The sequence below is a fragment of the Lactuca saligna genome, chromosome 3 (assembly GCF_052625555.1).
Source record: "Lactuca saligna cultivar CGN05327 chromosome 3, ASM5262555v1, whole genome shotgun sequence".
Taxonomy (NCBI): domain Eukaryota; kingdom Viridiplantae; phylum Streptophyta; class Magnoliopsida; order Asterales; family Asteraceae; genus Lactuca; species Lactuca saligna.
The window spans coordinates 14,636,018-14,656,999 of record NC_136419.1 but is presented as its reverse complement, the minus strand read 5'-3'; the positions used below and the strand labels follow the sequence as shown (position 1 = coordinate 14,656,999).

General features: G+C 37.2%; 2 protein-coding genes across 3 annotated transcripts; both read right to left on the bottom strand.

Moving 5' to 3' along the window:
• Nucleotides 1–1,133: 1,133 nt before the first annotated feature.
• On the bottom strand, nt 1,134–3,954 carry LOC145034537 (uncharacterized). Of its 2 annotated transcripts, XR_013678093.1 has the most exons (4): nt 2,582–3,954; nt 2,024–2,273; nt 1,630–1,939; nt 1,134–1,416 (listed from the first exon to the last, which is right to left on the bottom strand). XR_013678093.1 is itself a non-coding variant. In XM_078982974.1 (3 exons), exons 1-3 carry the CDS (start codon nt 3,682–3,684, stop codon nt 1,760–1,762), a joined length of 1,533 nt encoding a protein of 510 aa, XP_078839100.1. In that variant the 5' UTR covers nt 3,685–3,954; the 3' UTR covers nt 1,134–1,759. The 2 variants fall into 2 exon arrangements, 1 of the variants encoding a protein (XP_078839100.1); XM_078982974.1 differs by having other exon boundaries at nt 1,134–1,939.
• Nucleotides 3,955–20,043: 16,089 nt separating this feature from the next.
• Nucleotides 20,044–20,550, bottom strand: LOC145035210 (uncharacterized). Its single transcript, XM_078983793.1, has one exon. It carries the CDS (start codon nt 20,548–20,550, stop codon nt 20,044–20,046), a length of 507 nt encoding a protein of 168 aa, XP_078839919.1.
• Nucleotides 20,551–20,982: the final 432 nt, after the last annotated feature.

Below are 20,982 nucleotides of genomic sequence, written 5' to 3'. Positions count from 1 at the left end.
TCCCATCTATTTCCAAAATGGAAACGATAATCAAATAACTAATTAAATATCTAAATTAATAAAATACATAAAAAAAAAAAGTTTTTTTTTTTCATTATTATAATTAGACTTATAGGATTCTAAAGATAAATATTTGATAATAGATAAAGTTTAATCAAAATCTTTCACAAGAAAAACATGATACTCCCTTATTTTGTAGCTATATGTTTTGCTAATTTTTGTTACGGTCCAAATAGGTTACAAAAATAAAAAGATTTTAGGAGCAAAAGGAAATAAATGAGGAAAATTTTATGGTTCTTTCTTTAAAAAAAACTCCTTTATATTTTGGAAAGAAAGGAAATGAATGAATGATAAGATTTTATAAAAAAAAAAATATAATAATAAAATCGTCTCTATTTTCTACCCTAACTTTATGTGTGATATATATATATATATATATATATATATATATATATATATATATATATATATATATATATATATATATATATATATATATATACACAATAATAACAAAATTACAAAACCTAACTTCCTCACTTTTTTCACTTAGCTTTCCTTTTATTTCTTTTCACCTTGTAACAGTCCAACTAGCCCTCAATTTTGATTTTTGAATATATGATATCAGTGTGAAGACAAAAGAAATATATTATATTAATTGGGTAAAATTTATCAATCTTTAAAGACAAGTGATAAGAGTAAGAAAAAAGGGGTTAGTTTTGCAAAATAGTAGGTAGATGACCTACGAAATTGCTTAAAGTATCAATATAATATATATCTCCAACATAATTTAGCATTTTCTTTATTGTGTTGAAGATTCTGTTGATGCGTAAGTAAGATTTTATTGAAGATCAAGATTCATGAGGAACAGGATAAGGTCAAGAATTAAAAAAATAAAAATAAAAAATCCGAAGGACATAACACACCACAATCACCCCCAACCGATTGTTTTGCAATAAATTCTTGTGTATTCTATAATTTTCTTAGCATCTTATAAATCGTGTGTCATTCATATCCCCAACACGAACATCTAACATCAAATCCCAATATCCCATGGATGTCCATGCTGGTTGTAATTTTAACTCTTATCTTTATTCAAAACACATACACACGATTTTGAAGTTTTTGTCAAATACCAAACAGTCAAACATGTCGGACCCACATACAATAAGATCCGTACATAGAGTGATATAATATATAAAAAGCCACAAGGAAAAGATTACATTCGTAGAAACCAAAAAAACCAAAATACAACACTAGAAAAAGAAACTATGATGATGATGCTGATTTTGTTTTTCTTCAAGTAAAGGCACAAACATTTACATTTTACAAAGGCAAAGGACAAGAAAAAGGCATCCTAATTCTCATGAATCTTGATGGGCTATGCAGCTGCAATTAACCCCTTCCTCAGATATCCTTCCGATAAAGAAAAAAAAAAAACCCAAAAGAAGCACTTTAGTGCTCTTTAAACCCATAAACCTAGAAGTAGTAGTAGTGGTAGTAATAGCAACATATATCATCATATTTATATATATATATATATATATATATATATATATATATATATATATATATATATATATATAAACATCATTGCTTATTTTTAGTAGCTAGAAGCAAGAGGGATACCATTTGCTCCTCAATCAGCACCTTCAATATTCTAATCTGATTGCGGTTCCAGGCGGCACCACCTCCTTGCACCACCACCCATTTCCATTTTCTTTTCTTTTTTTTTCTCTCTCTCTAAAAAGAGATGAAATCAGACAATGTCTAGTGGCACATCATCACCATCATCATGCTGATGCATTCGGTTTTGGACCGCCTTAACTGCCGCCACTCTGGCTGCGTTGGCCGCCCGGTTAGCCGCAGTCACCGCCCTGTTCACCCTCTCGTCCACGTCAGCAACAGCTAACGCTTTCTCAGCTATACGTCTTGCTTCCTATTTACAAAATAGTTTTTTTTGTTTAGAGTTAAGCTATATGACTACTGTTTCTTTTTGACTTAATGTGGAAAGAATGAGTACCTGGACTGCTTTAAGGACTTTGGCATGAGAAACAGATGAAAGAAATGGATTTTGAGAAGTTGAAACACTTATAACTCCATTATCCCATTGACCTGATTGAGTCTCACCATTTCTGAAAGTATACATACCACAACCTTGTCTTCTTCCTTCATGCCAAGCACCTTCATATCTGTGTCCATTTGCAAATCGATACACACCAAAACCATGCATCTTGTCTGCAAAATATTCTCCAGCATATGTGTCCCCGTTTCTGCATCATCACATAACCTCAATCAATCACTTTGTAAATAATATCAATGGTAGAATGAATTCATATTTCTGTTAGATGGGTTGAGTGCTAGATTTTACTAATCTCTGTATTTTGTAGGGTAGATGTGATTCAAAAACATATTGATGTCAATATTATAAGCAAAACTATTGTTATTGTATCTCAAATGAATTAGATTTGAAGTGAGTTTAAAGAAATAGCCAATCGACAAAGAAGGCACATGGATGTTAGTGGGATTCAAGATTGTGAAGTGCTATGAAGATTCAAGAAGTTAGGTTGAAAAACTTTACCTGAAATGGTAGTGGCCAAGCCCATGTTTGATGCCTCCTTTGAATTCGCCAGCATATTTGCTTCCATCTTCACAAGTATGAACTCCACACCCATGGCACTGTCCCTTTAACCACTCTCCGGCGTACATATCTCCAGTGTAGAATCTGTAAACTCCATAACCATGTCTCAATCCTTGCCTATACTGTCCTCTATATCGGCTTCCTTTTGCCCAAGTTTCAACACCATATCCATCGTACTTTTGGTCAACCCAATCGCCTTCGTATCTCCCATTTAAGTTGTAGTAATAAACCCCACTTCCAGAACACTTCCCTTTATAAAATTCACCCTCATAAACATCGCCATTGCTGTATACCTTCACCAAGAACCCTGAATTTGTGTTTTCCTCTAATTGGGTCTTTGACCCAATTGACCAAACAACTGGTGGGTGTGTTGTTGATGCGTTATCTGATTTGTAAAGCTTCAGATTTGGGAAATTTCGGGCGACGAATAATCGGATTGATGGGAGGTTAGTGGTATGAAAACTGTTAATATTAAATGAAGATAAAAGAACGCTACAGAAGGCAATAAGAAAGAGTATGTAGAGATAAAAGGAGCGATAGCTCAAAGAGAAGTAATAAATTGAAGGCAAAAAGAGAAGGATTAAAACCCTGAAAGGGACTTTAACCCAGAAAAGCTTAACGTGAGTAAACTTCAACAGTTTTAGAGCAACTGTCTTGGTGGCTAAAAGGGCTTCAGAAGATGAACAACAAATTAAAGACTTCTGATGAGAAGCTCTTCGTGGGTGGTTGTACGGGTGATGGTGGTGGTGGTGATGATGGGATGAAGTTTTCTGTTGGGGACTCATAACTACAGGTCTTTTCTGAGGATTTGAAATAAGAGTTTTCTGGGTGTTGGTGGTTGTTGCTGTTGTTGTTGCGTTTTGCTTGAAGGTAGGTCGTTGTTCATTATAATCTTTTGTTGGTATTTGGATTTGAAGATGGGGGATCCTTGATGCGTAGTTGGCTTTGAAATTCGTGTTTTCTTGGAATTGAAATTGTGGAGTTTTTGAATCGGAAGAGCTTCGTTCTTCTCCGATCTGAAGGCCGGTTTTCTTCTGACGCATTGACTGGAAACCAAAATCAATAAAACCCAAAACGATTACACCTCTATGTACCTCACTCAATCATCGAAACCCTAGAAATTCTTGAATTCTGTGTGAAGTTTTCTCAATAAAAATCGATTTGATCTGTGTTTGTAGATGATTTTGGGGTTTCAGGTGGATTGTGGATCGTTGTGATTTTTTGTCGTCTGGTTTTTTGGAAAAAGGAAGAGGGAAACATAAAAGGCTCAAGTGGGGGAGCTATGTAGATATAAATATACAGGGGGTGATTGATCCATTTATGAAAACTAATGGGGTTATGTTTGTGAGCTTTTATTTTTGGACCACTGATGTATCTTCTTACACCCATGTACTTTTAATATTTACAAATCTCACCTCCTCCATTAAAAGTCTTTTTGTTCCTTTACTTTTAACTTTATAAGAAGAAACTATTAATTTAAAAATCAGGGATATTTTGGGCATGGTGTTTTTTTTTAATATATTTTTCCTTATTCTTTGGTAGAGAAAAGATGGGTGCCCATCTTTTTCCTAATAATTAACTGATAAGTCGATTTGTTAAATTTCAGAAAGAATGCTCTACTTAGATAAAGAGATTCATACATAATTTGTCCAAAATCAATCATAAATAAAGAAGTAATATTTATTAAGTGTTTAATTTAATAAGTTTAGACAAAAAGGATTATCTGTACCCATGAGATAATCAATCAACTCACTAAAACACAACAAGTACCAAATTGTTTATTTATTTAACCAATTGATTAATAATAATGATTTCTAGTTAGAAAAAACTACTATTTTTTTATATATTTTTATAACATCTTTAACGTTTTATGATCATATTTTATATATGATCTAATATTGTAAGTTTTTTAAAGTGCATTAATGCATTATAGGTCTACAACTTAAACTAATTGTACTATCAATTAAAGACCAAATGTACGACTTGATACCGTCAAAATGTATTATAAAGTATTATTATTTTAATGATTATTATTATAAGAGACCATTTTTAACTTAAAATTTACCTACACATCTACTAACGTGCACCTAACATCTGCCCTCCATGTGATTCCTACGCTTTCCTAACTCTACTCAGCAACACTGACCTGTGCTATCAAAGTAAAATTTACAAAGAAAGGGAGAGTGAATGGAAATGAGAATTCTAAAACTTCCCTTTTAGAATTTTCTTTTGATAGTACATACGTTTTTATATTTTCAATAATAAAAATACTCCGGACACAATGTTATGTATTATGTATATAGTAATAAACGAACATGATTTTCTTATGTTTTTTCTTCTCAAAGTTGAAATTTTGTTACAAGAATGCCTTAAGAATGAAGGGCATGCACTAAATAAAGTTTCTAGCAAAAAATCGGATGTCTTTGTGGACGTCCACACTACTAAACTCCAAAAACGTACATTTCAATCATTTGAATATATAAACCATTAAATGTGGATATTTTCGAAGTTACAACAACGAACCTATGAATTACTAAGCTCCGTAATATTTGTTAAACGAATGTGCTTTTTTCGTAGAAGATGAAATTAAAAAAAAAAAAAAAAAATCAACATTGAATGTGACTATCAATAATTTTAATTCGTTCTTTTAAGATATTCATCTTTTAATAGTATTCAATGAGTCACTATTTTATTTCCTATGTTTAGAATGGATTTTAAACTTAGACTACCTCTTATATGTACTTCATGTTACATATGTGATGGATTTCACATCGACATCATATCCTACCACTAATATGAGATATATAATTAACACACCACTCCATATCATTATTATTTTTTAATTCAAAATTACAATAAAATTAGATTTCTAATAATTAAAAAAACATTCATTTTTTAACTAGTTTTTCATTAATTATAAAAAATAAAATTACAACTTAAAACTACATTACCTAATTAATCTAGAAATAAAAGAACATTACATACATATAAAAAAAACTAATATTGTTCATGTTACGTTGATACAAATGTTCCGCGATATTTTCTCGAAGATTGAAACACGTTTCACTTTTATGAATTTCAACAACTCGCTCTAAAAACTCATCCGTTCCGGGTCTGAACTCCTCAATCGGAATGACAATGTCGTTCGGATCATACGTACAAATCATTCGGCCGTCATCTTTAATAATCATATTATGCATTATAATACATTTTAGGACTATTCATTTAATTCTTTCTTTATCCCAGAGTCGTGTAATATATTTCACAAATGTCATATCTGCTTGAGGACTCCAAATGCCCTCTCGATATCCTTTCTCACCGATTCATTTTTTTGTAAACAACTTTGCATTTTCACTTCGAAGAATCGAGTATGCATTCATCAATGTAGAATAATTTGGGTATATCTCATCACCAAGGTAGTAACTGTATTTGTACTGTGACACCCGGTTTCTGGTATGTATTTAAATTCAAGTAATTTTGTAATTTACTTTAGGACTCGGCGAGTTGGAGGCCCAACTCGTTGAGTAGACTCGACTTTTGATTGGGAGTTTAAGTGACATACTCGACAAGTCGGGAGACCAACTCGGCGAGTAGGACTGTCTGGATGAAACCCTAATATTTGGGTTTGCATCCTATTTAAACACCTTATAACAACCCAACCCAACCCCCATCGTCCCTCCCAACCCAGAGAAAACCCTAGCTCAAAACCCTAGCCATTTATTGAGTGTTCTTGAGCTTTGTGGTGCCATTTTTGTGTGGTTGAAATTTGAAGAGAAGAAGGAAGCTTGTGAGATCAAGGAGAAGCAAGAAGATCCAGAGTTTTGGGCACATTTCCAGCTTATTTGAGGTATAAAGCTGAAACCCTTGCTATTCATTTCTTAGATCTTAATTTTAGGCTATTTTCTACATTTTTCTAAGCATTAGTGAAGCTATATTCGGGATTGGATGTAGAAGTAAGTTTGTGCTTCAGATCTGGAACCATTGAGGGTTCCCATGGCATAAAGGTGCAACTTTATGGCCATGGGAGACCCATGCATCTTGTAGACCTCTTTTTATGGCTTTTTGAGCCAAAGGCCCCATGCATGGACATCAAGTTTGTAGCTTTACGTATAAAATGGACCGTAGGAGGCCAGATCTATGGTTTTGATACGTTAAGACCCATTATAATCGACTGTATAGTTTTGGAAAAAGAGGGACTCGGCGAGTCGTTCATGGAACTCGACGAGTCGGGGTGTATTTTCCACCAAATCCTTTCTGTTTATGGACCAGATGCTAAGATCGAAGGTTCCCCAAATGTTTAGGTTCGCTAGGGACGTGGAAGTCATAGAACTCGACAAGTGGATGAACAAAATCGGCGAGTTCAAGGAAATGTCCCAACCACATGAAGATAGACTCGGCGAGTCATAGACTGAACACCTTCTTATGGATGAAGATGAACTCGACGAGTTCAAGGACGAACTCGGCGAGTTGGTTGAATATAGTATAAAGTGTTGTTGAAGGCGAACTCGTCGAGCTCTTGCTAGACTCGACGACTAGGGACGGGATTATGACATTTTGTTGATATGGAGACTCGACGAGTTCGTGGACCAACTCAACGAGTCGAGTCAACCAGATGTTGACTTTAACCATGATTCTAACTTTAACTTTGACTTGGATTTGAGCGACTATTGTAAGGGTTATGAGTATGAATTGATATCTTAGAAAAGTTGTTGTGTAGGGATTGAGGAGTCAGGGAGAGACGATTTTCACACCGAGGACAGTGCAGACACTACACGACGTTGAGGTGAGTTACCCTTCAATAGAAGTGATAGTGGTGGTAAGAGGGGAATAGTCCCCTAATTCGGTCGTTAGGACCGAAGGGTAGGTCGGACACCCTAGATATGTTTGACAACATGTTTATGATATGTTATTATGTGATAGTAGTAGGGGTGAAATAGTCCCCATGACCGGGTGAGATAGAACGGAGGGTAGGTCAGCACCCCATAATGGCTTGACATGGGTAGGTCGGGAACCCTATAATTGCCCGACAGTATGTATGTTTGTATGGTATGTGGTATGATGAGGGAACTCACTAAGCTTCGTTCTTACAGTTTTTAGTTTTGATTTTAAGTACCTCTTCAGCTAAGGGGAAGGAGCCGATAGGGTAGCAGCGTATCGCACACACATGATTTCCTCTTTGAGAACCCTGGGATTGTACTCTGAATTCTGAGAACATTTATAGCAAAAGACTGGTCTAGTATCATGTCTTTATGTGAGACATCATCGTGTCCTATATGCTCCCGATATAGGATCGATTGCATGTGCTATAATATTCATCCTTTCTAAATTTTCCAATGCTCAGGGCATTAAGAAGGAAAAAGTCTAGAATTGGATATGACTAAAATGATTAAGCAATTGTCGAGGACAATCTAAGGTTTACCAAAGATTGGTTCCAACTGTCCCTGAGCAACCAATATTTGGTAAACCTTAGATTGTCCTCGACAATTGCTTAATCATTTTAGTCATATCCAATTCTAGACTTTTCCCTTCTTAATGCCCTGAGCATTGGAAAATTTAGAAAGGGTGAATATTATAGCACATGTAATCGATCCTATATCAGGAGCATATAGGACACGATGATGTCTCACATAAAGACATGATACTATACCAGTCTTTTGCTATAAATGTTCTCATAATTCAGATTACGAAAAGGGATGTTGTAAACATAATCAAATTTTAGACATCTACAAACCCAATTCATGACAATCTTAATTCATACCTACTTCCAACATATGACTAACTGTGGAGAGTTTAAATAACTTAGTCATTCGGAAAGAATAACCTAGTTATTCTGGAAGTGAAAACATGCAAAGTGAAACACAAGAATAATCGAATCCAATATGGTCACAGAACTTATGAATATAAATAGAACAACTTTTATTTATCACCATATTGATTACAGATTATTCATTGTATACTGTTTCAAATTATCAACTTTATACTTGAATTAAAACAATAGTTGTCTTACGCTCCAAGCATGTACACTATGTTTTCTAAATACTAGTTATGCCATACACCAAGTATACACACTATGTTTTCCTATGGTCTTTAATTTGTGAAATAGATCGATTGAACATAGTTCCAATGATTATCATTTCACAATCCCAATTCCTTACTACAAATGCAAGAATTCCAAATTCTTGCCATTTACCTAAATCTGTTAGATTCTAAACTTATATGCACTGATCCTCTTGTAATGATTATGCACAAAGTCACAGAGACTTATCAAGATTCATTACAAAGTATTCCAATAGAGATCAACTCTATGGAAACGAAGTCTCAAATTCAAAGTACATTGCTTTGAACATCCTTCTTGCATTAAGTTTTCTAATCTTACACAGATTGAATAATTTCCACCTATGAAAAATTCCCATTTTGACTATCACTTCTGAACAATAGTTACCTCTTTTCAGAATATGTCAATATGGTCGTCTTCCAAAAATTTACACCATACTTCCAATTGTCCCTAAGTAACCAATCTTTGGTAAACCTTAGATTGTCCTCGACAATTGCTTAATCATTTGAGTCATATCCAATTCTATACTTTTCCCTTCTTAATGCCCTGAGCATTGGAAAATTTAGAAAGGATGAATATTATAACACATGCAATCGATCCTATATCGGGAGCATATAGGGCATGATGATGTCTCACATAAAGACATGATACTAGACCAGTCTTTTGCTATAAATGTTCTCATAATTCATATATATATATATATATATATATATATATATATCATTGACTAAAGATGATTAAAACCTCAATCTAAGCTTTTAGACTTGAAATGAAGTATAATTTCCTCTCCCTTAATTATAGCAAAACAACTTTTCCTAATTGAACTTTTGTTTTCTATAATTCACATTGCTAACTTGCAACACTTCTCATAACTATGATGCTCCCACTAACATGATGATTATTAACATAACACTTATGCCCCTATTAGCTTTGACATGTACTCAGAAATCAGTTGGACTTCTAGAAATCAATACTTTATTGACTTTCTTACCAAAGTTCAGATTTATAATACGAGATGCTTTGATAAAACTTTATCAAAATTATACACCTTTCATTAGATAGCACACATGTGTGTCTAAACAATTTCAGAACTATGAAAAAGGGATGTCATAATCATAATGTCAATTGTTTAGACCTTTTCCATTCCTCAAAAGTCCATGTTAGTGTGCCGGTTAACCACCACTAACGACTTTGAGAATGCAAATATCACAATTGCTATCTACTTAAAATCTACTTAGTGAAAGCGTTTCCTCACCATCATTTTCATGAATCGGAGAGAAACCTTATGACACTTAGATTTTATGGTGTATATGTTCCTTCCCATGTGAATTTTGTCAAAACCATAATCAAAAGACAAGGTTAGTGACAATTCCAAATTTATATGGACTGAACTTGTGCAATCTTAACTTCTTGCCACCTGGTAGCACAAGGGCCTGCCATTGCTTCCAAGTTGTTATGCAACCAATTGAGAACTCTCAGAACTTATATGCAAAACTAACTTTAACTAGAATGGGCACAGAAATAGGAATATGTCAACACGATAGGTTATAAACCTCAAGTCGTGAGCTAATGTTAAAATACAAGTTTTATTCTTGATTAGATCTTGAAACTTTTCCAAGATCTTTAAGACTCCCACTGTCCTCTTGACATATAAGACTCTCTTGTCAAATATTCAAGTGATAGTGTGGATTCTTTATCAAGACAAGCACTTCACACAATTGACCTTAGCTGGTCTTTGTTTTATCCAAGACATCACAGCTTACCAATTTCAAATGTACAAGAGTAGAACATATTTTAATCTTACATTTGACTAGTGTTAATAAACCTTCTTTAAGATGTGTCACTCAAATTACAATCTTGGAGTATGACTGTAAGACTTGTTTTGAACAGAAGTATGACTCATCTTCTTGATTTAACCTTTTCAACAATTCACGACTCATCTTTTTAGCCATAGGAATGCACTAAGATGTCCTTAGAGGACCAATTGTGATATGGTTTCTTAATCATTAAGATGATCACAAAACATGATACTAATTTGATTATTCTCATTCGTTCTGCCATACATCGAAACTTTTCCAATGCTTCAGAACTATACTTAAACTTGTAAGTATAACCATATTTACTACACTTTAGTAAATCATGACAAATAGTCTTATTGATCTTTGTGGTGGACTTGATCAGTGCACAAGAATGTGTACTCGATCCCTTAGTCCTTTACTTGACTCACTATACATGTGAACAAGGAATTAGTCTTAATTTTCCAAAGATGAAAATTCTCATTCATCATACAACTTGCATGATTCCAAGTTTCGATCCAATTGAAACTTGGGTGATGAGAATCTTTCCTTATTTGATAAATTTAGACACTACCACAAAGGACCGAATCAAATTCCTATTTCCACTATTGCTATCAATAGAATCATATAAACAATAATTTTTTTCACAAATGCAACTGTAAGGATATTTAAAATAAATAAAATTAAAATTTTTTCCTTTTATTTTAAAACTTGCGTAAAAACTTATTCTTACAATGCAAATGCATATGACAGACTTGTTGTTATCTATTCCTAAATCATAACTCCTAAGTAACATCACAAAATTCTGATCACCGAACCATGCGATCAAAATCCATATTCGCGGTCAGAATCAGCATATACTTCCTTTAAGTTTCATCTCTCTTCTTTGATTCTTAAAACATCAACATGTGACCCATTCACATCATGTAATAAGGATCTCCAAATAGAAACTTAATAGAGTTAGACAATGGACTTTACCTGAAGTAGAGTCAAACTTATTGACTTTACCATCCTTATGATCTTTCAGGTAAATTTGGCAGCTTCGCAACCAATGCCCCTTCCTTTAGCAATAGAAACATATGGAGCCTTTGGTAATGGTACATGGGACAATCTCAGACTTAGCCTTTCTCTTTACCATTTGGTCAACCGAGTTGACAATGGCCGATCCCTTTCCACTGGGAAGAGAAAGCTTTTCTGGATTTCCAATGTTACCATTGTCAATGTCCATGGAAGTTTAGGAAGTTGATCTTCTAATAAATTTTGCTTTACTAGTCCTTTAAATCATTGTTGATTCAGAAGCACCAAGCAAATAGATAAGATCATTCAGGGTCATGTCATAGTCTGTTTCATAGTAGTCCCAAATAAACTCACTATGTGTCTTAGAAAGTGATTGAACAACCAACTTTCTCAAGACTTTGACACCCAACTCTCCCGACTTGTCAATATGTGACTTCATATCCAAGATGTGTTCACACATAGACCTTGCTTGCCAATAGGGCTTGAGTGACCTTGAACTCTTCAAGAACTTGTAGGGTAGGGAGAATAATTGGAGGAGGTGTAGGAAGTGAAGTATGATTTCCATTATTCAACCATGGAACATCATCTTCATTAGGAAAGCTTGTTGCAAGGGATTTGCGATGATCATAGATGTCTAAACCAGACATCTAATATGGGAGATATTCAAGTTAGTTGATTTAAAGTCCTTAATATAAGACCCAATATGAAATATTAAGGCTAGGACCTAACACAATATTTTATAACTTGGAAGAGGGATGTCGTAATCCAAGATATAAAGTATTTGAAGGTAGACGAATGATGATCTACCAATTTCCACCATGAAAAACGAAATAATTTATTAGGTTTTAATTGGATTTGAAACTCCTAGATCTTTTGAGATTCATTAAACTTTTCAATGCCGTGTTTCAATCTCGATTGTGCCCTCTCAAGTTTTGTGACTGGGATGCTGAGGATCACAAAACAAGGTGTGAATAACCATGCAAATATACTTGGTACCCTTAATATTTACCCCTCAATCGATGTGCCGGTTTACCCCACATGTTCCATCGATACTATGATAAATATTAAGTTACCCTTCGCCTGCCTTGTTAAATCAAGCTAGTGTGCTGGTTACTCACACGCGCTCCACTAACCGACTTAAGCCAAGTGCAAAGTGTAATTTCATGGGTTAGCACCAATTTCACATTTTTCTAAGTAACTAAGATTGGGTATTAATAAGAGTTTAGTTACTTAGTATTTATCATTAATACTTTTAATGAAGGGGGAATTATAGTCCTTGTCTTACCTGTTCGGCTAATGACCCTCCACCAGTCAAGGAAGCGGTGGGTGAGAGTGGACACCTATTAAATTGCCATTTTATAGGCAGTAACCTTATACCCTCTTATAGAATGGCTTAGTGAATGAGGCCTACTAATGGTAGGACTGATTTGCTCTTATACACATATATATTATTAACTTATAATCCTATAAAGTATAAGGATTGAATTTTAGCTTTTAAAATTCTAAGGGCTTTACTTGGAATTAAAGTATTCATGTGGGAAACTTTACAAATTCCAAAACTTGAGGGCAAGTTTTGAACAATTCAAAAACTATTTAATTCCATAACTTATGAGTTTAAAGTAGTTTTAATTAAAAAAAACTCTTCAAGTTCCATAACTTGAGGACAAGTTATTGAAGACTTTAAACCATTAAAAGAATGTGACTCTTCCTTATTCATAACTTATGGAAATACTTATGAGTATTATGAATCTTAAATGTGAATTTTCATATAACTTGAGGACAAGTTACAAAAACACATTTTAGAATCAACTCTTAGATTAATTTGGATTGAAAACACATTATTGCATAACTAAGCAACTCATAAAACAAGATAATTTAAATCAAACTTTTTCATGAAATTAGCCTAACCATTAAACTAATACAAAACATGAATCTATTGAGAATTATCTTTAAAATTGGATTAGTGTGAACATTACCACATCAAAAACAAGTTTACAAGTCCAAAAACAGCTTAGGGTAATGTTCCTACTCCAATTCTAGCCAAAAAAGTCGAAGATATGCTGTCTGGGCGTCCAACTCGTCGAGTGCATGAACCAACTCTACGAGTTTGATGATTTTTATCTTGGACTCGCCGAGTATATGAATGGACTCGACGAGTCTGCTGTTTAGACAGCAACACACTTCGATTTTTCAGCAATTTAAGCAAGTATAACAAGAAAACAAGCCTAGGCACTGATACTACTATTATGTTTTGAGCATTCTAGCACTCCTAAGTGTACATGAAACCCTAAATACCTTGGATCTATGTTTTGTTTATTATACATGCAAATATGAATATCCCAAGGTATTATCCTAACTAGCATACAAAACCATTGATTCATCAGGAATAATACAAGTTAGAAGACATACCTTTTGGTGTAGCTTGATTCCATGGAGCTTAAGAGCCTAGTGCCTCAAATATGACACCTCAAATGGTTCACACAACATCAAATGCACTTAGAATAACTTGAGAGAAATGAGACACTTCATGAAATCAGCTAGCCCTCACCATTCATACATAGTGTCTGATTTTTGGAAGAATAAGACGTTTATATAGTTTGTCACAATTAGGGTTACACCATGTAAACACTAATTGTCATGGCTTTCCATTTCTTAGGTCCATGGGTTCAAAAACATCATGGAGCATCCATGGAGTATCCTATGGGTTTTATCCCAACTTGATAAACCATTGAGTATTAGCCCACTATACAAATTTAGATGATTTACACAATCAACCCATATATTTAATTAGTCTCCTTTTGATCACTTAATTAATTCCATATTAATTCTTGATCAATAGTAATTAAATAGTTTTATGAATATATTAGAACTTATAATATATTAATAAACCTTAAATGTTATTTCTCTCATTTTAGTCTATCCAAATGCATGATGCCATGCAATCCAAATGGACCATGCCAATCAAGTCAAGTACATAAGAATTATAGTTATGGACTTAGACATTAATCCAACAGTTTATTTTCTCTAACTTTTATTATATGTCGCTTGTAATATTGGTGTATTATGCTATATTTTTTGTTTAGGATCGTTCCATGTGAACGGTATCCCGGTCCAGGTGTTGTTTTATTTGGGTGTTACCCGATCATTTGTCTCTCTTGTGATTAGCAAGAGTTTTCCTGAGTCTTCGGGCATGTTGGATTGCCCTCTAGAGGTCGAGATTGCGGACGACCAGTCGGTGCGAGCGTCAGAGGTTTTCAGAGATTGTGTTTTGAGGTTGTACGAGGACTGCTACTTGGTAGATTTGGTTCTCATACCATTGCAGGGGAATAAGGTTATCATAGGGATGGATTGGTTGAACGCCAATAGGGCAATGATTGACTGTACGCAACAGTTGGTTCGGATCAGGACCACAGGTGGGGGAGAGCTGGTGATTCAGGGCGAGAGGCCACAACGTGGACCAACTTTATGTTCAGCAGCGAGGGCTAGGTGCTACTTCCAGCAGGGTTGTGCGAGGTATGTCGCCTATGTTTTGGATACCCGAGAGACGAGTCAAGCGACGGTGAGTGATGTGTCAGTGGTACAAGAGTACGTGGATGTATTTTTAGAGGAGCTGCCTGGGATACCTCCGAAGAGGCAGGTGGAGTTCAAGATCGACCTGGTCCCTTGTACGGCTCTGATAGCCAAGGCACCGTATCAATTGGCTCGTCCTGAGATGCAAGAGTGGTCTACACAGCTGCATAAGCTGTTAGACAAGGGATTCATTAGACTGAGCAGTTCACCCTGGGGAGCCCCAATACTATTCGTGAAAAATAAGGATGGGTTGCATCAGATATGTATAGATTATTGGGAGATGAATAAGGTAACAGTGAAGAACCGTTACCCATTCCCGAGGATTGATGACCTCTTTGACCAGCTTCAGGGAGCATCTTGGTTCTCCAAGATCAATCTGCGTTCGGGTTACCATCAGATGAGGGTCTGAGAGGAGGATATGCAGAAGACTGCTTTCGGACGCGATATGGTCATTATGAGTTTGTGGTGATGCCTTTTGGGCTCATCATTGCTCCTGTCGCGTTCATGGATCTCATGAACCGCTTGTGTAGACTGATGTTGGATCAGTCTGTGATAATTTTCATTGATGGCATCTTGGTCTATTCCAAGACTCGAGAGCAGCATGAGGATCACTTACGGGAGGTATTGGATACTCTTAGGAGGGAGAGCATGTATGCCACGTTATCCAAGTGTGAGTTCTGGATGCGCAAGGTGTAGTTTCTTGGGCACCTTTTCAACCAAGACATGATTTCATTCGATCTGGCCAAAGTGGAGGTCGTGATGAGGTGGGAGGTCCCGATGTCTCCATCTAAGATTCGGAGCATCCTGGGATTGACATGTTGCTATCAGAGATTCATTCAGGAATTCTCCAAAATAATCGTGACTTTGACCCGGTTGACAAGAAAAGTTGTGGTCTTTCGCTGGGGGTCAGAGCAGCTGGCTGCATTCAAGACTCTGAGATAGAGATTGTGCAAGGCACCAATCTTAGCCCTGCCAGAGGGCATGGATGATTTTGTGGTATATTGCGATGCGTCCATCTCGGTTTTGGGTGCGGTATTGATGCAGAGGGGACATGTTATCACCTACACTTCAAGGCAGCTGAAGCCTCATGAGGCGAACTATCCGACACATGATTTGGAGTTGGGGGCAGTTGTTTTCGCTCTCAAGATTTAGCATCATTATCTTTATGGGGTCCGTTATACCATTTACACAGACCATAAGAGTTTGAGGTATCTTATGGACCAGCTAAATCTGAACATGAGATAGCATTGATGGCTAGATGTGGTGAAGGATTATGATCGTGAGATCCTTTACCACCCGGGTAAGGCCAATATTATGGTCGATGTGCTTAGATGCAAGGCAGCTCTGATCATAGATCTTTACCTAAGGATGACGGTAGTGACTCCACTATTGGAGCAGATCCGCGAGGCACATGTCGAGGGCCTGAAAGAGGAGCGCCGAAAGTGCGAGCGTATCATAGGCCAGGTGGCATCGTTTAACTATGATAGTCACGGATTGTTGACCCTGCATGGGAGGGTCTAGGTACCGTACTGGGGCGGGGTATGGCAGATCTTGATGGATGAGGCCCACAAGTCCAGGTCCATCCATCCATGGGAGATGAAGATGTATAGAGATCTTCGACCCGACTACTGGTGGCCTTGCATGAAGCGGGACGTCACCTGGTATGTTGAGAGGTGCTTGACCTACAAAAAGGTCAAGGCCGAGCACCAGAGGCCTTATGGAAAGACGCAGCTGTTAGATTTGGGTCATCGTGGATTCGGTTAACCAAGAGTGCCCATTTCATACCGATACAGGAGGGCATCTCAGCCGAGAAGTTGGCCGATATCTACATTCGAGAGGTAGTAGCTCGGCACAGAATGCCAGTCTTAGTGATTTCGGACCGAGACATGCGGTTTACATCCAGATTCTGGAAGAAGTTTCACGACGAGTTGGGTACTCGTCTTCACTTCAACATTACTTTTCACCTGCAGACGGATGGTCAGAGTGAGCGGACCATCCAGACTCTGGTGGATATGTTGTGGGTGTGTGTTTTAGACTTCGGAGGTAGTTGGGATACTTACCTTCCTTTGGCTGAGTTTTCCTATAATAACAACTATCATGCAAGTCTTGACCGTCCTCTATTTGAGATGTTGTGTGGGAGGATGTGCAGGACCCCGATATGATGGGGTGAGGTTGGTCAGAGGGTCATTGGGAGTATTGAAGTGGTACTCAAGTCTACGGAGAGGATCCAGTAGGTCTGGATCAGGCTTCAGACTGCTCAGATTTGGAAGAAAAGTTATGCCGACAAGCGTCGTTCGGACCTGGAATTCCAGGTCGGGGATATGGTGCTCCTGAAGGTGTCACCTTGCCAAGGTGTCATCCGGTTTAGGAAGCGGGACAATTTGGGCCCCAGATACATTGGACCTTTTAGGGTTGCAGCCTGGGTGGGCAAGGTGGTGTATAGGCTGGACCTGCCAGTCAAACTCAGCCAGATTCAAAGTACTTTTCACGTCTCCTAATTGCGGAAATGTCTGGTGGACGACTCGGCAATGGTGCCTTTGGAGGATATTCAAGTGGATGACAGCCTAAACTACATCGAGCAACCAATAGCTATCCTTGATAGGAAGTCGAAGGATCTGAGAAAAAATAGGGTGGAACTAGTGAAGGTGCAATGGAAGCACCGCAAGGGCTCGGAATGGACCTGGGAGCCGGAGGACGAGATGATGGAGCACTACCCCAAGCTTTTTCCGGATTCAGCAGCAGACTTCGAGGACGAAGTCTAAAATAAGTGGGGGATATTTGTAACACTCAATTCCTGGTACATATTTAAATTCAAGTAATTTTGTAATTTACTCTGGGACTCGGCGAGTTGGAGGCCCAACTCGTCGAGTAGACTCGACTTTTGATCGGGGATTTAAGTGACCTACTCAGCGAGTCGGGAGACCGACTCGGGGAGTTGGACTGTCTGGATGAAACCCTAATATTCGGTTTTGCATCCTATGTAAACACCTTATAACACCCCAACGCAGCCCCCATCGTCCCTCCCAACCCAGAGAAAACCCTAACTCGAAAACCTATCGATTTAATGAGTGTTCTTGAGCTTTGTAGTGCCATTTTTGTGTGGTTGAAGTTTGAAGAGGAGAAGGAAGCTTGTGAGATCAAGGGGAAGCAAGAAGATCCAGAGTTTTGGGCATATTTCTAGCTTATTTGAGGTATAAAGTTGAAAACTTTTCTATTCATTACTCAGATCTTGATTTTTTGCTATTCATTGCTTAAATCTTGATTTTTTGCTATTCATTGCTTAGATCTTGATTTTGGGCTATTTTCTACATTTTTCTAAGCATCAGTGAACTTATATTCGGGATTGGGTGTAGAAGTGAGTTTGTGCTTCAGATCTGGAACCATTGAGGGTTCCCATGGCATAAAGGTGCCAACTTTATGGTCATGGGAGACCCATGCGTCTTGTAGACCTCTTTTTATGGATTTTTTAGCCAAAGGCCCCATGCATGGACATCAAGTCTGTATCTTTACGTATAAAATGGACCCTAGGAGGCCAGATCTATGGTTTTGATGCATTAAGACCCATTATAATCGACTTTATAGTTTAGGTAAAAGAGGGACTCGATGAGTCGTTCATGGAACTCGGTGAGTTGGGGTGTATTTTCCACCAAATCCTTTCTGTTTATGGACCGGATGCTAAGATCGAAGGTTTCCTAGTTGTTTAGGTTCACTAGGGACCTGGAAGTGATAGAACTCGGTGAGTTGATGAACAGACTCGGCGAGTTGATGAACAGACTCGGCGAGTTCAAGGAAATGTCCCAACTACATGAAGATGGACTCGGTGAGTTCGAGAGGAACTCGACGAGTCATAGACTGAACACCTTCTTATGGATAAAGATGAACTCGACGAGTTCAAGGACGAACTCGACGAGTTCAAGGACGAACTCGGCGAGTCGGTTAAATATAGTCTAATGTGTTGTTGAAGGCGAACTCGTCGAGCTCTTGCTAGACTCGACGACTAGGGATGGGATTATGACATTTTGTGGATATGGGGACTCGACGAGTTGGTGGAGCAACTCAGCGAGTCGAGTCAACCAGATGTTGACTTTGACCAAGGTTCTGACTTTAACTTTGACTTGGATTTGAGTGACTTTTGTAAGGGTTATGAGTATGAATTGATAACTTAGAAAAGTTGTCATGTAGGGATTGAGGAGTCGGGGAGAGTCGATTTTCACACCGAGGATATTGAAGACACTATACAATGTTGAGGTGAGTTACCCTTCGGTAGAAGTGGGTCTAAGGCACCAAGGCCGACCCACTAGCAGTTGATTACAGCTGAGATGATTGTCTTTGTGGTAATTGTCTGGTTTGCTATTATTTGATGTGCTCTATGTGCAAGTATGATATGTTCAATGTGACAGTGGTAGTTAGAGGGGAATAGTCCCCCGATTCGGTCGTTTGGACCGAAGGGTAGGTCGGACACCCCAGATATGTCTGACATCATGTTTATGATTTGTGATCATGTGATAGTAGTAAGCGTGAATTTTCCCTGTGACCGGATGAGATAGACCGGAGGGTAGGCAGGCACCCCAAAATGGTCTGACACGGGTAGGCCAACACCCTAGAATGGCTTGACATAGGTAGGTCGGGAACCCCAAAATTGCCCGATAGTATGTATGTTTGTATGGTATGTGGTATGATAGGAGAACTCACTAAGCTTTGTGCTTATAGTTTTTAATTTTGATTTCAGGTACCTCTTCAGCTAAAGGGAAGGAGCCAACAGGGTAGCAGCATATCGCACACACATGATTTCCGCTTTGAGAACCCTGGGATTGTACTTTGACATTTTACTATTTGATGATGTGGTTTCTGAGAGTTTTTATTTGTGACTTGATGTTTGAAATGATAATAATGATGTTTTCCTGTAAACTATTTTCATAAGTAATATATTCAAGCAAAAAAATTTGGGTCTCAATTTTGGGATGTTACATGTACGTGTACCTGTTCACCGTGAACGTCATATCAGGTGCTTTGTCGGTCCAAATATCATTGAAAAGAGGAGTTTTGCCAAGAACATTAATGTCATTGTTAGACCCCGCTACTCCGAAGAAGGCATGCCATATCCACAAATCTTGAGATGCAACAACTTCTAGGATGATACTTGGTTCACCTATATCTCCTCGATTGAACTGAAAATGCCATGCATTTGGACATTTTTCCCAAGCCACATGCGTACAATCTAGACCGCCAAGTATACCTGAAAATCCATGACTCTCTTCATGAGCCGAATATAATCTCTCAACATCACGTTGAGTAGGTTTGCGCAAATATTGTTCTTGAAAAACCTCATACACACACGCAAAAAACCAATCTACACATTCAACTGCGGTCCTCTCGTTTACTTTCAAGTATTCGTCAGATGCATCCAATGTTATACTATATGCCAAATATCTAAGAGTAGCTGCACATTTTTGTATACTACTAAAATCCATTCTGCCTCTAGCGTCGGGTTTTTGTTTGAAAAAATCATAACGAGATTCTAAAACATTACTAATATGTAAAAATATAGCCTTATTTAGACGGAAACGGCGTTCGAACGAGTCGTCATTATAAAGGACAGTTATCAACAAAGTAATCACATACCAATAATTCGTGTGCAGCTTGACGATTACGATTGACGACCGCCCTTGTACGAACAACATTCGAACTTTCTTCGTCGTAAATGTGTTGCACAATGTTGAAGAATGTCTCGACGAATTCTACGTCATCATCCGAATCAAAAGTTATTAAGAATTCCATGTGTTTTGTGGAATCCAAATGTTTTGTGGAATCCAAATGTTTTGTGGTTTTAGAGAATAAAGTTGTAAGTTTTGATGAAAAGAGAGGGTTTTATTTATAGGTATTGAATTGAGTTTGAAAAAAAA

Coding starts and splice junctions, on each gene's coding strand:
- LOC145035210 (XM_078983793.1), bottom strand. CDS start 20,550: ATGGATTTTAGTAGTATACAAAAATGTGCAGCTACTCTTAGATATTTG.
- LOC145034537 (XM_078982974.1), bottom strand. CDS start 3,684: ATGCGTCAGAAGAAAACCGGCCTTCAGATCGGAGAAGAACGAAGCTCT. Junction 2,274..2,581: donor CTTGGCCACTACCATTTCAG/GTAAAGTTTTTC, acceptor GTGATGATGCAG/AAACGGGGACACATATGCTG. Junction 1,940..2,023: donor AAGTCCTTAAAGCAGTCCAG/GTACTCATTCTT, acceptor TTTTGTAAATAG/GAAGCAAGACGTATAGCTGA.